Below are 15598 nucleotides of genomic sequence, written 5' to 3' on the forward strand. Positions count from 1 at the left end.
TGGGCCTCCCAAAGTGTTGGGATTACAAACGTGAGCCATGCTCAGCCATTCTTTATCATTAAGACTACTGGCTGTGTGGTTATGATCATATTCACATCAGCTTTGGGGGTGTGATTGGGGGGTGGTGGTATACAACAGGTACTTGAGTCTACACTCCTTGTGACTATGGCCTGAGGTTTCTTGCCCAGAAACTTCCTTAAAGCTAGGTCTTCCCTCTTGTTGTAGCTGACTGGGGGCAGGGGAAGGATGTATGTGGAGACTCCAGAAACAGAGATGAAATGTTTGTGAAAGGGCCTGCTTTATTGGGAAGCACAGTGCTACACAGTGACCAGCAGACAAAGGCTGCCCAAGGGACAGCTTTTACACATCATACTCCAAGACACACAGGATGTTTGCTAGTAACAATCAACTGGAACATGGATCCCTCTGGGCAATTTCCCCAACCTCATCCCTCTCAGGTCAGGAAAACTCCCATTTTCCTGATGGCAACTCTGGTTCACTAGAGATAGAGCCCCTCGGGGGTGCCTTCTTGTTTTTTATACAGAACATTTTCTTTAGACTTTTTGAAGTCTTCATTTGTTACTTTCATTCTACGTTCTCTTAAAGCCATCAGACCAGCTTCTGTACAGATTGCCTGTAAGAAAGAACAGTATGAATACTTATTTTTATTCTAACAAGCAATTCAGAAAGCTATTTTGAAATAAAGTATAAGATAACCAGACTAAGCACAAGTTGCTCATTTGGGAAAAGATTAGATTTTTAAAATGTTTTAAACATCCAATTATTTTCTAAAAGGATTTAAAGTAGCTTAAACTGGGAATAATTATAGATAAGAGAGAAGACTGGCCCATGAATCAAGCAAGGCTGTGGGTTCTAGTTTTGGCTGAGGTTCTACTAAGCTGTGTGGCTTGGCAGGTCAGTAAATTCTTACAGCTGCTCTTTTGTTAAAGGGAATAAATAGTATTGCTAAGAAATAGATGATATTATACCCTGAAACTTAGAGGCAATTGAGAGTATATGTCCACTTCATTTATGTAGTCATAAGAGAACAGGTATTCTGGTTAGATACTGAAAGTTACAGGGTAATATTTATTCTAATATATATACACGAATGTATGTAACATAATGTAACAAAAATACAATTAGTCCTGGCACAGAAGTTTATGTTTAGTTATGGCCATATCAGGTCATTTACTTCAAATGGTTCAGCAGAAAAGAAAATGTGTTTGTGTAGAAAGAGAATGCAAACGGGTAAAATGTTAACTTGGTACATCACTGTCTACTGCTGCAACACTTCTGAAGGCTTGAAAATTTTCTAAAGTTGGTATAAAATAAAATAATTTCAATTAAAAAAAAAAAGATTTTGCTCACCAACTGAGATACTAACCTAGTTCTCTGGGACCGAAGCCCCATGGGCTCAGTGCAGGCGCTGGCCTAGAAAGGCACTGCCCGTGCTGTTCTCACCTAACCCTGACGAGAACCCACATCTCCTCAGGGAAAGCAAGGCTGCACCTATATTCAGCGCTGCCAGGCCTTGCTATAAAACTGGGAAGAAATGTCCTAACTGATGTACATTCGTGGTAAAACCAAGAGGTACAATCTGGTAACAACCTAGCAGAACATGAATTGGGAATATGACTGTAGTGGGTGCTGGTCCCTGCTCTGCAGCTCTGGGGTGAGGTCTTCCCCTGACCCAGGACTGAGTGGCTATGACTGACACACCTGAGAGAGTCACCAGGCCTAATGGAGGAGGTGGCAAGCTTAGTGCCAGTACAGGTGATTTAGGGTCATCTATTCCATAAAATGGGGCATTAAAAGTGACTTAAAGTAATAAATCTACCATTTTGGATGTCATGGTAAACCAACATGATGTTAACACACAGACACCCACACATCCACCCCACCTAACCACCACCTCAAGAACACAGTCTTTCCTGATTGACAGGCCATGTTTCCAGAAAGGAGCTGACCTGGCCCAGGTTCTCACCTTAATGTCAGCACCAGAAAGATCATCTTTAGCCATGATCAAGTCATCCAGAGTTACATCATCAGCCAGCGTCATCCTGCTTGTGTGAATCTGAAAGATGCGCTTCTTAGTCTTTTCATCGGGCAGGGGGAATTCGATCTTTCTGTCGATGCGGCCTGCAGGTGTATAAAAAGGTTTTAGCCACAGCCCCATCCAGGTCGGGCCCTACGTTGGCTCAGAAAGGGGCCTCATCCCATCTCCTTTACACATGCAGTTTCAGTCAGACAGTATTCTGAGGGAGGGACATCCAAATCTTAAAAAGTGAACATTTGTTTTTACGGTGTACGTTTCTGCATCTGAATTCACCTCATTTAAAAGAAATCCTCTTTCCTTTTTAGCTTCAGAAATAAATGAAAGAAGCAATTCCTGAATAGCATATTTACTGAAAAAGGATAGACCTATCTTGCCACAAACCTTACAAAAGATGGCAAAGTACTACTTCTTCTGGTAGTGCCTGAATGTAAAGAATACATCTAGCTACCGTATGAATGATTTCTTCAGGAAAAGGCAGCAAGTTCTTGATGCTAAAAAGGGAATATTATGGGAAAGAAAAGATCAAGACATTGGACTGTGATGCCACAGCACTCTACTCAGGGCAACGGAGTGAGACTCTGTCTCAAAAAAAGGCATAGGACTGGCATTCAAAGGGCCACAGTGCACAGACTCTATCATGCTCTTGTCTAATATTCTAAGTTTCATTGTAGTATTTGATGATCCTCCTAAAGCACACTTAAAACACAAATTATATAAACACATTAATTCTCCATGATGAAACAAAAGAAATTTAACCTGGTCTGATAAGTGCTGGATCCAAAGTTTCTATTCGGTTTGTGGCCATAATAACTTTCACATCTCCTCTCGAATCAAATCCATCCAACTGGTTCAACAGTTCCAACATTGTTCGCTGAATTTCTCTCTCACCACCAGAATTTGAGTCGTATCTTTGGGAAAGAAGAGCAGAAAAAGGAATGGAGACCCAACTGATCTGCTAATGGAGAATTACAGCAAAGACCTCACATGACAAAACACTGCAATGCTCCTTTCTCAACCTAAATGTCACTCCCTTAATTGTTCTATCAAAAGAACCAGCACAAAACGAAAAAAACACAAAAGAACCGGCAACCCCCTGTTATGGTCTGAGTGTGTCCCCCAAAATTTTTGTGTTGAAACTTAATTCCCACTGTGGCGGTAGGGCAGAGCCTTATCAGGAATGGAGTCATGCCTTATAAAGAGCTGGAGGGATCTGCCCTAGGTTTGTTATACTCTTCAGCCCTGTGAGGACACAGTGTTTGTCCCTCTGGAGAAGAGAACAAACAAGGTGTCATCTTAGCAGAGAGCAGCCCTCACTAGACACCAATGCCAGGGCCTTGATCTTGGACTTCCCTTCCCACATGTGAAAAATGTATTTCCATTCTTTATAAATTACATTTTGTTATAGCAGCACAAATGGACACCCCCTACCCCATCAGCCACGTTACAGATCTTATTTCTTTAGAGCAGTTTCTGTGCCTGAAATTGTATCATTTATTTTATTTCCATGTTTGGTGTCTGATCTCTCAACCTGACTGTGAGCACCTTCAGGGCAGAAACAGCCGTGCTCACAGCTGTGTTCCCAGAGTCCAGATGGTCCTGGTTCAGAGTGATCCTGACTCAAGACATTGCTATGCACGACTGACCAATCTCGAGACTTTCACAGCTCCTAGGTAGTTGTTACCTAGCCCCCAGGAGTGCAGAGCATCTACGGAGGGTCATGCACAGCAAGAACTCTGTCCACAGGGAGAGCCCAGAGAGCGTTCATTCTCAAAGAGCTATGCAGTCTTGCCTCTAAACAATGCAAAATAGGTATGAGAAACTCTACCTTTTTGTCCCAATGGCATCAATTTCATCAATAAATACAATGGAAGGTGCATGTTCTTCAGCCACTCGAAACAATTCCCGTACGAGTTTGGGCCCATCACCTAGGTACTTCTGAATGAGTTCAGAGCCAACCACTCTCAAGAAAGTGGCCGAAGTCTGGTTTGCTACTGCTTTGGCTAACAAGGTTTTACCTATTTTAGATAAAAAGATAAGGTATTAAGTTAAAAATGCTATCATTACCATCTTAAATGGACACCAAAATTGGGCAAGCCCCACTAATGAAAAGGCACACACTGGCCGGGCGCAGTGGCTCACGCCTGTAATCCCAGCACTCTGGGAGGCCGAAGCAGGCCGTTGGCTCGAAGTCAGAAGGTCGAAACCAGTCTGAGCAAGAGCGAGACCCCGTCTCTACTATAAGTAGAAAGAAGTTAATTGGCCAAATAATATATACAGAAAAAATTAGCTGGGTATGGTGGTGCATGCCTGTAGTCCCAGCTACTCGGCAGGCTGAGGCAGGAGGATTGCTTGAGCTCAGGAGTTTGAGGTTGCTGTGAGCTAGGCTAACACCATGGCACTCACTCTAGCCTGGGCAACAACGCAAGACTCTGTCTCAAAAAAAAAAAAAAAAAAGAAAAGAAAAAGAAAGAGTGCACACCATTCAGGTGTCCTGACATTCTGTTATTCTAAATAGGTAAGAGGAAATTTAGAAAAATCTATCATGTTTTGATTATTTTGAACTGTTTTCCTAAATAGTCTGACATCATGATAATATCAGAAAATACTTTTTACTTGGTTATTTTCAAACCTTGATCCAAATTTTCCACTAAAGAACTGTAAACTATAATTGCCTATGGGAAGAAATGCTCTATACCAGTGATGAAATATATCTCATTTTTTCTCTGAGTGAGCCTTTCTTGGGCCCCTTCAAAGTTGCATATATTAACCTCAGTCATCCAGCTCAGGGTTACAGAACCAAATTAAACACCAACAAAATGATCAGTGATGATAAAAAGGTCTGGGAGTCCTGGGTTTGGCTCTAAGGAGACCCACTTAAGTGTTCCTGAGCCTCAGGCCAGTAGTGCCTGGTGCTACCAGAAGAGTAGTTGCTGGGTGGGTTTGCTGCTCGCTCAGACGGTGAGACCAGAGAAACAAGTCTTCTACCCCTCCAATGACCCTGCCTGCCCAGTGATATTTTACCACAGCCCCTTTAGTGCCGGTGCCCTGCAGAAGGCCTGTGGCTGAGGCTCCAGAGGCTGCATTCCATCTCCAGCCCTGTTACCAGCTCAACTCCCAGAGCTACCATAGCCTTGAGCTGGTCACTCACCCTTCTGAAACATATTTCCTAAGCTGTAAGATGAAAGGCTGCAATCTCTTCTAGCTCCAGGGCTCTGGGTACAGATATGGCCCAGTCCCTCCAGTGTGGGCACTCCTCAGCTAGCACAGATCCTCTTAGGAACACAGTGTCAATTCTTCAAGCAAATGACTGCTCTTCCTTTGGAATTTCCATAGTGATGAACTGCTAAGTCCTGGGCTCTACAACTAACTCGGGTCATCTTATTGCATAATGAACCAAATATACGTAGGCTTTTATCTTCATTCACTTATTCTTCCAACATATATTTATTCAGTACTATAGGCTAGGAAAATGAACCTGATCTACACACCACAGAATAGAGCTTTTAAAGCAGCAGTTCTTAACCATGGCTCTGAGGCTTGACCACATTCCAGATGAATGTATCAGAATCTTTGGGAATGGGACCAGGCATCAGTATTTTTTTTAAAGTACATTAGAACCATTTGGTCTAGGTTGGTATAGCCAAGGTTGAATACCCCTGTTTTAAACTGAGGAGCTGTGGTGTCCTCACTCAATGCTTTAGTGATTATAAATATCCCATGCTGCTGCTTAAGAGACAAGCTGAGTGCCTGCAAAGTATCAAACAGAGCATACCTGTGCCAGGTGGACCATAGAGAATGACTCCCTTAGGGGGCTTTATACCCATCTCTTCATAATATTCAGGATGGGTGAGAGGAAGCTCCACAGATTCCTATAGAAAACAAATACTTGGTAAAAATAAAAATCTTTCTTATTGAAATTATTAGATCTATTAATTGACATCATGAGAATATCTTGCTTTCAATAAAAATAAGCAAAAATCTCAATTATTCTTCTTAAAGACCAGGAGCTTGACTTCCATTAGCAGCAAGGCCATACTGAAGAGGATACCGTCCTACCTGAGCTCCCAGCACCCCACCCCTCTTCCTAATTGCACCCAATTTCCCTTTTACTCTCCAGTGGAAGTCAACCTTGAGCAACATTTAAGACTTAAGAAAAGCTAAAATTCACCCTTTTCAATTAAACTACAGATAGGACAGGGAAAGTCTTCCTGACTGCCGTTCCCACTGGGGGACATTATGGCTATTTCCTAGCTGAGATCACCAGTGGAGATCTGTGATAGCTCTGAATGACTTCCTCATGAATGGAAGAATATGCAGAGAGCTGACCCAGCGCCATCCTCAATGACCACATCTCCCACAACGTCCAGGAGCACAGAGGGGCTGGGATTATGTTCTAGAGCCCACTGCTGTGTAAGCGTGTGCAGGTACACATGCTACCTCTATAAAACACTGGAGGTTTCCAGATACAGCTGAAGTCAACACAACTGGAAACATTATGTACTCACAGACTATATATTAAACATTACATATAAGAAGTATTAAGCTGCAGCTGCTGCAGGCACTACCATACAATTTATTGTTATTTCTATTACCTAACTCAGTATCAACAAATACAAAAATACCAGAACTAGCAAGGTCTGAGTTAGCTACTAGCTTGATCAATAAAAACAAGCAAACGTGCAAAACAACTCCAAAGTACACCAAATAGGGCAAGCAGGAGAAACCAAAAGTCTGAAGTCCCAGAGATGGTTCCCCGTCATACCTTAATTTCCTGGATTTGGTTGTCCAATCCCCCAATATCAGCATAGGTCTCCTGGGGGGCCTTTTCTACCTTCATCACTGTGACCAGGGGATCTGTGTCATCCATCAGCACCCCTATCACAGCATGCACCTAACAGGAAACAGCAAACTTTAACATAGGACTGCAAGGTTCACTCAATCTGTTTATAGCAAAGCAATGCCAACCTCAGCATCTTTCTCCCCCTTTAGGAGTGCTTTGGCAATCCACTTCCATGGGACAGGCAGATGGATCTAAGAGGAAGGAGAAAGAAAGCACTCCTAGGGGCTTTCTTAGAGACTATCACCTCACCTTGTGGTTGAGCAGGACCGAGCAGCCTGGTTCCAGCAGGTCCTTATCTACAAATGAAAGAATGCTGACATAGTGTTCTGAGCCCACAGATGTAGACACGATGGCATGATTGTCATCGATGATCTCTTCCAAGGTTCCTACTGACATTGGGGTCCCCCTCAGATCATCCACTTTTGATCTTTCCTCCTATATAAGAAAATGCCAAGAAGAAAAAGCATATTAGACCTAAAACACAGATGATCCTAGTAGTTCATTATATTTACAAAGCATCTAATGCTTTTAAAAGATAGCTAGGCTGGTATGGTGGCTCATACCTACAGTCCTAGCATTTTGGGAGGCTGAAGCAGGAGGATCACTTGAGCCCAGGTGTTCAAGGTTACGGGGAACTATAATAATGCCACTAGACTCTAGCCTGGGCAATAGAGCAAGACCCAGTCTCAAAAAAAAAAAAAAAAAAAAAAAGATAGCTAAAAAGCCTGGACATGGCCAACTACTTGAATCTCATTTGTTGATAATTTTAGGTTCTAAATACTCAATTTGTAAAAGAAAAAAAGAAAATTATGGCAACTTTTCAACTTACCTCTTGCTTTTCTTCTAATGGTTTCATTTGTTCCTGATTTCTAATGAATTCTTCCTCCATGAGAAGATAGTCTTTAATTCTCTCCAACTTTAATAATTTTAACCGGCACTGAGTGTGAGGTGTCACTGTAATTAAAATAAAGTTTTATTATACTTGGAGCTTAATGTTTGCAATTAAGGAAATAAGTTTTTTTCCCATCTATAGTTTTAATTTTACTTTGATGCTTTTCTAAAAGAGCTCGCAAATCAGCTTTAGGTCACAATGCATTGTCTTCAACAGAAAGGACTGTCTCAGAGACCCATAGAAAACAGTGTGCCAGGAAATCTTGGGATCAGGCTTCTGATGTAATTACTTAACCACTTCAGTACTCGCGTTGACTATAGTCGATAGCCACAGATGAACGTGCACAGCGACTTTAGCCGACAGCCGTGATATGACTTTTCTAATTTTTCATTTATCAAAATAAAATTGTGAACATTTAAAAATAACGTAAGGAGAACATATATATATATGTTACCTATTCTGATTTACATTACAAGTAAAGCTGCCTGTAAATAAAACAAGCTTTCCTCATCACACAAGAGCAAAACAGATTCGTTGTCAATGCACACCACACACTATCGTGCGGACTATGAGTGCCGGCTTTGGGCAAGGTTTCCCGGCCGGTGAGCACCGTACCAAAGTGGTTAAATAATTTTGAGACCCTATCAGTGGACTCTTTTTCAGTTGGATAGATTCTGAAAAATTCAAAGCGTGGTAACCCTAAGTAGGCATGTACCAAAAAGGAAAGGGGAGTTTGGCCATTATAAGCATGCATTTGAAAACAGGGGTGAGGTCTATGACCAAATAGCTAGTCCAAAACGATTTGCACTGCCTGAATAGTCTATATACTAAAGAGGAGAAAAGCCATTGACCCAAAAGACAGTTTTTTTGGTTTATTTTTCCACATAGGTGCTGATAAAAAGTTACATTTGTTGCTCAGGCAGTATACACTGCTGCAAGCTAGCTGTATACATACTCATCTATTTGTAGAATTTTGAAATATCAGGGATATTAACCCTCTTCATCACATATATGGCAAATATTTTTTCCACATTTTATTGTTTCTTTTGGCTTTGTTTTGAAGTCTCATGCCACATAGGAATTTAATCATTTATATAGACCAATATGTCAACCTTTTCTTTTATGATTTCTGGGTTTCCTCACCTACTTCAAAAAGCTGCTTCTTCCCTAAGGTTAAATATATTCCTGAATTTTCATTTATTTATTTTCCTATGTATAGCTGTAATCCATCTGACAAGAGATTTAATTTCATTTTCTCTATAGACAAAAATTTTAAAATGCCATTTATATTAAATAACTCATTCTATTCCCCCTAGAACTGAAATGTCACCTTTAACATACAAAATGTCCACATAACTTGACTCGATTTTTGGACCTCCTGCTCTGTTCTGGTGACCTATTGTCTCCTTCTGTACTAATACCATATTGATTCATTTGGTAGATTAATGACTGGTTTTACTATTTGATTCCCTTTGTTCTTAACTGAATAATATATTTTTTTAATTGTTTACATATTTCTTTTTAGTTTTTTTTTTTTTAAGTAGGGAGAGACATTTTTAGATGGTGTGAAGGAGGTATTTGAGCTGAAGCCTGAAGGGATGATGAGATGCAGGTAGCCATGAAAAGTGGGGGAAAGCCGGGCATGGTGGCTCATGCCTGCAATCCTAGCACTTTAGGAGGCCGAGGCAGGAGGATCACTTGAGGCTAGGAGTTCAAGACCAGCCTGAGTAATAGCAGACCCCATCTCTACAAAAAACAGAAAAAATTAGCCAGGCATGGTGGCACATGCCTGTAGTCTCAGCTACTCGGGGGGCTGAGGCAGAAGGATCACTAGAGTCTGGGAACTTGAGGTTGTAGTGAGCTACGATGACACCACTGCTCTCTATCCCAAGAGACAAAGCAAGACCCTGTCTCAATCAATCAATCAACAGAAATAACCAGTGGGGGAAGAACATTATATGTAGAGAGAAAAGGAAGGCAAAAGCCCTATTATGCAGAAGAGTCAAAAAATAAGACAGGCAGTGTGATGGTGTGACTGACAAGCAAGAGGGATTGGCAGGGCTGAAGATGGAGAGGTGGGCTGGGTTAGGTCACTTGGTTTGAGTTATATTCAGCAGGAATCCATTGAAAAATTAAGTTCAGGCATCACATGATCTGAATTTCAATACAATGGCATTTCCCATTTCATGAAATAAAGCGTTTCTGAGTTACTCAAATTCAACCTGGGTTTTATAAGCTAAAACTACACTTTTAAAAGACTACAGGAGCTAGCTATTTAAAGAAAATTAATGGAGCTTCTTAAAGGAGACACTCGTATAATACTATATTTTAAAACAAAGAGTAACTTGTATGCCAGCCCAGAGGAATGCCACACATTACAGTTAGGCAGAATGGGTTACAATCACAGAGCTAGAGCTTCAACCACTCCCCTATTTCCTGTCTCCCCTTTCAGACGTTCAGCTACGTGCACAGATGTGGTTTTCCCTAAGAACGGAAAAGACAGCAAGGAGAAACCATGTCATTACCCAGTGGCAGTTTACTGGCAGCATCTGGTCCTTTTGTTTTCTTCTTCTTTTTCCCCACTCTAGTTGGGACAGGAGGTTCATATTTCTTTTTCTTGTCCTTGAGTTTTTACAACAGCAGGGAAAAAAGAAAAACATCACACAGAAATCATATTAAAACACAAATTTATTTCTGCACCACCAACATCTATTTTCTATTTTCAGGTGGCACAATTTTCCTTATCTTTTAGGATGCTACTAAAAACCTGTCCTTTTAAAAAAACACTAGATTTCATATTCCTGCAATTTTAATAAGCAAATGTAATTGTGATAAGTAAATGTAATCTTTTTACCATATAAATGACAAGTTACTTCTATGCAAAAAAGTCTGAATAATTTGAGACAATTCTTCACACCTTAGGATATTCAATGCCAAATTTATAGGCAGTTTACTTTAATAGTTCTGTAATGTTACTGCTTTACCTTCTACCTTTACTCCTTTACCTGATGGTTAGGTCAATAAATCTTTTCTAAAACATGAAAAGGGTATTACATCTGTAGGACAGGCTAGTTTTAAAAAACTGCTGGATCATTTTACTTTTTAAAATTCATGTATCCCCAAAAAACTTCTTAGGGAGACCTATGACATTTTCCACAATTTGCTCACATACAGTACATATCTGCTACTTACTTACCTTGTCATCCTTCTTGCCGCCTCCAGGACCATGGCCACCACTCTGACTTTGACCCTGGGGGGAAAAATCAGACACAGACATAAATTCAGAATATGATCACTTCAAAAGAACAGCCTTTTTTTGGTACTGTGATTCTATTTTTATGTATTTTTTTGAGAGAGGGGGTCCCACTTTATTGCCTGGGGTAGAGTGAAGTAGCTTTATCATAGCTCACAGCAACCTCAAACACCTGGGCTCAAGCAGTCCTCCTGCCTCAGCCTCTCAAGCAGCTGGGGTTATAGGGGCATTCCTAGCTAATTTTTATAGATATAGGGTCTCGCTAAGTTGCTTGGGCTGGTCTCAAACTCCTGGCCTCAAGTGATCCTCCTGACTCAGCCTCCCAAAGTGCTAGGATTCCAGGCATGAGCCATTGCACCGGGCCTGTTCTGTGATTCCAAAACATGAACACTTCTTCCTCATTTTAACATTTCGGAACCCAAGATGTACCTTGCAGCCATGTGTGCATTTAGTATGGTAGAATTTCTTTTTCTCTTAAAAGCTGTTATCAGGGAAATAGGCAATCAACTGCATCTTAGAATCAAGAAAAACTCTTATTGGAAGCAGATGTAACTAATGAGGCTGAGATTCTAAGATCACTCTCTCTTGAAGGGAAGATATGGGGCTTGAAATTCTTTAATATAACACTACCAGACTGAGGCTACCAAGAGTATATTTCATGAAATCAGGCTAAGAAAGCCAAGTCACATACTCAACAATCATGTTACATACTCAACAATCATTTATCAGTCATTTACTCCTACTTTGATAACACCAAATTCCAGAAGGCTTTCCTTTCAATAGCAACTCATCTACCACTCACCTATAAAACATGGGGGCTCTCAGGCAGGCCTTTCTTCTCAATCTGAAAAGCTGTTATCACCTTAAGGTGTTAAGAACTTAGTGTATTAATAAGGTCAGTGAGATTTCTTATTTTAAAACAGACCATTCAGTTATAGGACAATGCTTAACACAGAGCAATGTCTCAGAAATGGTGGCATTTTTAAATATGAGTGAACTTACTGATTAGAGGGGCCCACTCAATTCCCTCAAATCACCTCCAATTAAGCACTTCTAAATTAATACACCAACAGTTTCATTATCAAGATAAAACCACCATATCATGGTTACCTAATAGAGTCAATGTCATATATATTTACCCACATGCAAGATTCTTAAAACTTTGTGCTTTATTCTGAAGAAAGTCATTAAGAACTCAGAGATATTCTGGGTAACAGAATTAGTTATACTGAAACAGGCCATCCAAGTTATCGGCCTTTAACAATTATTTATACCTCCTAAGGAAATGTGCTGATGACTGGGGCAGCCAATGTTTGTGGGGAGCTTACTATGTGCCCAACTCTGTACTAGACATTTGTCCTTCCCTATCTCATTAATTCCATATAATCCTCCAAGGTAGGGTTCATTATCCTCACTTTACAGATGAGAAACTGCAACAAGCATGAGAACATGGGCTGTGGAATTAGATGAATCCAGGATTGAATTCTGGTTCCATCACCAACAGGCTATGGGATCTCAGATAAGTCAGGTCACCTCCTTGAGGTTTGGTGTCCTTAACCAGAAAACAGTGGATGCTAGCTCCTCTCCAATGCTAGAGATGAGGTAACACATGTAAACCCCTTAGCATTTATTTGACTTAAGGAAGTACTCACTAATATTACTGGTGAGTAAGAAAGGGCAGGGTCAGGACTTTGTCAGTCAAGTCACAAAATCTGGGCTCTGAAAGAGTCCAAGTCCATTTTGGTTCAGTTCTTCACTCTCTTTTTTCTATTTCCTATCTCCATTTCTCTACCACTGTTTTTGTACAGGCTATTGTCTTTTTTTGGACTCTAGCTTCCTGATTGAGATTCATGGGTCCAGCTTCTAAACCAAACAGCTGATTCTTTCATTCTCCTCTTCAAGTGCTCCCTAGCGTTTACAGCATAATGTCCAAACTTCTTAGTTTGGCATGCCTGGCCCCAGCCAAACTGACCACAACTCATCTTTCCAGGTTCATCTACCTTTCTCATGATCCTCCAAGTCTGGCCCCAGTGGAGGACATTTTCCTGAATGGGTTGCACACTTCTTCACCTCTGGGGCATTTTATGTGTTTCTCAGTCTCAAATAACAACAAAGCACATCCATTATTGAGTCCTTACTAAATGCCAAGCAGTGTGCTTAACATTCTTGGAGTAATCTCGATTCTTATAAACACTTTGATATTGGTACTATCATTACCTCTTATTTACAGATAAGGAAAGCAAGACCCAGAGAAGTTAAGTGACTTGCCTATTGTCACAAAGCTTGTCAGAGATTGACCCAGGAATTACCGTCAGGTCTGCTGGATACCAAAACCTGGGTGTTTCTCTACTGCTCTAGAAAAGCCTGACAGAGTTCGTGTTCCAGCACAGCCACTTACTGTGTTTCAGTCTCTTCTTTGGCAAAATAAAGACAATAACCATTACCTCAAGGGACTGTTGTGAAGAATAAATGAGAAAATGCTGGAAAAGTACTTGGCACATACTTAGACTTCTACTCAAGTAAGAAGACCTCTCTGTGCTCTGGCCTTTCTGGCCCTTCATGATACAGGCTAAACACATTCCCATCTCAGGTTCTTTACACTTGCTGTTCCTTCTGCCTGCACCATGTTCCCTTTAGATAGTTGTACAGGTTACTCCCTCAGTTTAGGTCTCTGCTTAAATATCACCTCCTCGGAAAGGCCTTTGCTGACACTGTATCAAAAACAGCCGCCCCTCGGCATCCTATCCCTTTCTATACAACAGCTATATAACAATGCCCACACACCATCCCACCCCGCTCCACTCCCTGACATCATACTATATATTTCTTTTGTCTGTTTATGGTCTACTTTCTCCTCTAGAATGTAAACTCCACCAAGGCAGGGACCTCACCATTCCTGCTCACCCCCTGTATCCTCAGTGCCTGGAACGACCCTAGCCGAACAAACAAAAGGCGGGTACTCAATAAATACTTGCTTAGTGAATTAGTGAATCAATGTTAGCCATTTTTATTATTACTAATGCACGCGGGACCTTTCCCTCCAAGCCCTGCCCGTCCTAACAGCTTAAGTCTTTAACGGACGAAGTTGCGCTCCAAAGGCTTGTAAGGGGGAATTATGGCATCAAAGGAATTAATAATGTGAACCTTATACATAATTTTCTCGAAAACAGTTTGAATACCCATTGTTAGGCTTTTGTCAACAACTTAAGACAACGACTCTGTCAAATATCCCCCACTCCGAACGGCCTCCACGACTCCGCTCTTCCCTCCTCCCTCCTCGGCTGGGACGAATCTCACCCTCTTCTCTATTCCAACCACTATTGCTTGCACCGCTCAAAAAGCATTTGGCCGGGTTACTGAAGGAGGGACAGTTGAAACCGCCCGTTGAAACTTCCCGCGGCGGTCAGCAGAGCCCTGGTCCGTGGAGAAACAAAGCCAGCGACCTGCCGGGCTCCGCAGCCTCACACGCCTGCCCCAGGACCCCCCGCGCCGAGCCCCGGCTCCAGGGTCCCTGTGCAAGGCCCGCTGGTCGGCCCCGGCCATCGGCGGATCTGAGCGCCGTCTCCGGAAGCCTCCGTCGGCCAAGGAGACCGAACTGGCGGGAGAAGGAGAGGGCGGACCGAGTTCCCGCGGCAGCTGCCTTGTTCTCTCGCCTCGGGCCGCTGCGACCTCCAGTCAAAAGAAACCCTTAGTCACTCACCATCTTGCCTCGGTCGCTCGAGCCGCCGCTACCGGAAGTGCATCTATCACAGCGGCCAGTCGAGGCGGAAGTTTTTTGAGCGACGCTACGGGAGCCGACAGGAACCAAATCCGGCACGGACAAAGTTGCGCTCCAAGCGCTTGTACGGGGGATTGTGGCATCAAAGTAATTAATAAGCGTGATGTGAAACTTATAAATGTTTTTCTTGAATAAAAGGTTTGAATACCCATCATTAAGCTTTTGTCAACAACTTAAGACAACAACACTGTCAAAGAACTAGGACAACTGTTAAAATATAAACTATTTAAATTATGCAAAAATTATAAGTGGGAGTGACTTGACATTGCTCTAAAAACTGGAATGATATCTGGAACTGCGACACTGACTTATGCTTTTGCACAAACACTTACATTGATATGCGATCTCTGGCATTAACCTGCTCATCTGGGAGTACTTCTTTGCCTAGAGTGGTCTCTAAACCTATTTTTTTCTGATGGCCCACGTGTGCCTTGTGATGATGCCAAATGCTATCTTAAAATTTCTCATGCTGAACCTACCAGGTAAAGTTCATCCTTTATCACACTCTCCAGGACATCAGAAAGATGACCAGCATCCCTTCTGTTTCTGGAAATTTCCATAACAACAGGTGGTCAAAATGCTGTCTTGGGAAAAAGGGAGAGATGGGTCTTTCTTTTGGTAAACTTTCTTTCTTTCTTTCTTTCTTTCTTTCTTTCTTTCTTTCTTTCTTTCTTTCTTTCTTTCTTTCTTTCTTTCTTTCTTTCTTTCTTTCTTTCTTCTTTCCTTCTCTGCAGATTAACCTAAGGATTTTAGTCATGAAACAAAATATTTCACTT

The 15598-nt window shown here is 41.6% G+C and overlaps 1 protein-coding gene across 1 annotated transcript; it reads right to left on the bottom strand.

The window, feature by feature from the left end:
- Window positions 1-274: 274 nt before the first annotated feature.
- PSMC1 (proteasome 26S subunit, ATPase 1) lies at window positions 275-14824 on the bottom strand. The gene is made up of 11 exons (XM_012773957.2): window positions 14745-14824; window positions 10988-11041; window positions 10317-10413; window positions 7729-7853; window positions 7149-7334; window positions 6822-6950; window positions 5832-5928; window positions 3885-4074; window positions 2816-2967; window positions 1988-2142; window positions 275-634 (listed from the first exon to the last, which is right to left on the bottom strand). Exons 1-11 carry the CDS (start codon window positions 14745-14747, stop codon window positions 500-502), a joined length of 1323 nt encoding a protein of 440 aa, XP_012629411.1. The 5' UTR covers window positions 14748-14824; the 3' UTR covers window positions 275-499.
- Window positions 14825-15598: the final 774 nt, after the last annotated feature.

This window comes from Microcebus murinus, chromosome 6, assembly GCF_040939455.1.
Source record: "Microcebus murinus isolate Inina chromosome 6, M.murinus_Inina_mat1.0, whole genome shotgun sequence".
NCBI lineage: Eukaryota > Metazoa > Chordata > Mammalia > Primates > Cheirogaleidae > Microcebus > Microcebus murinus.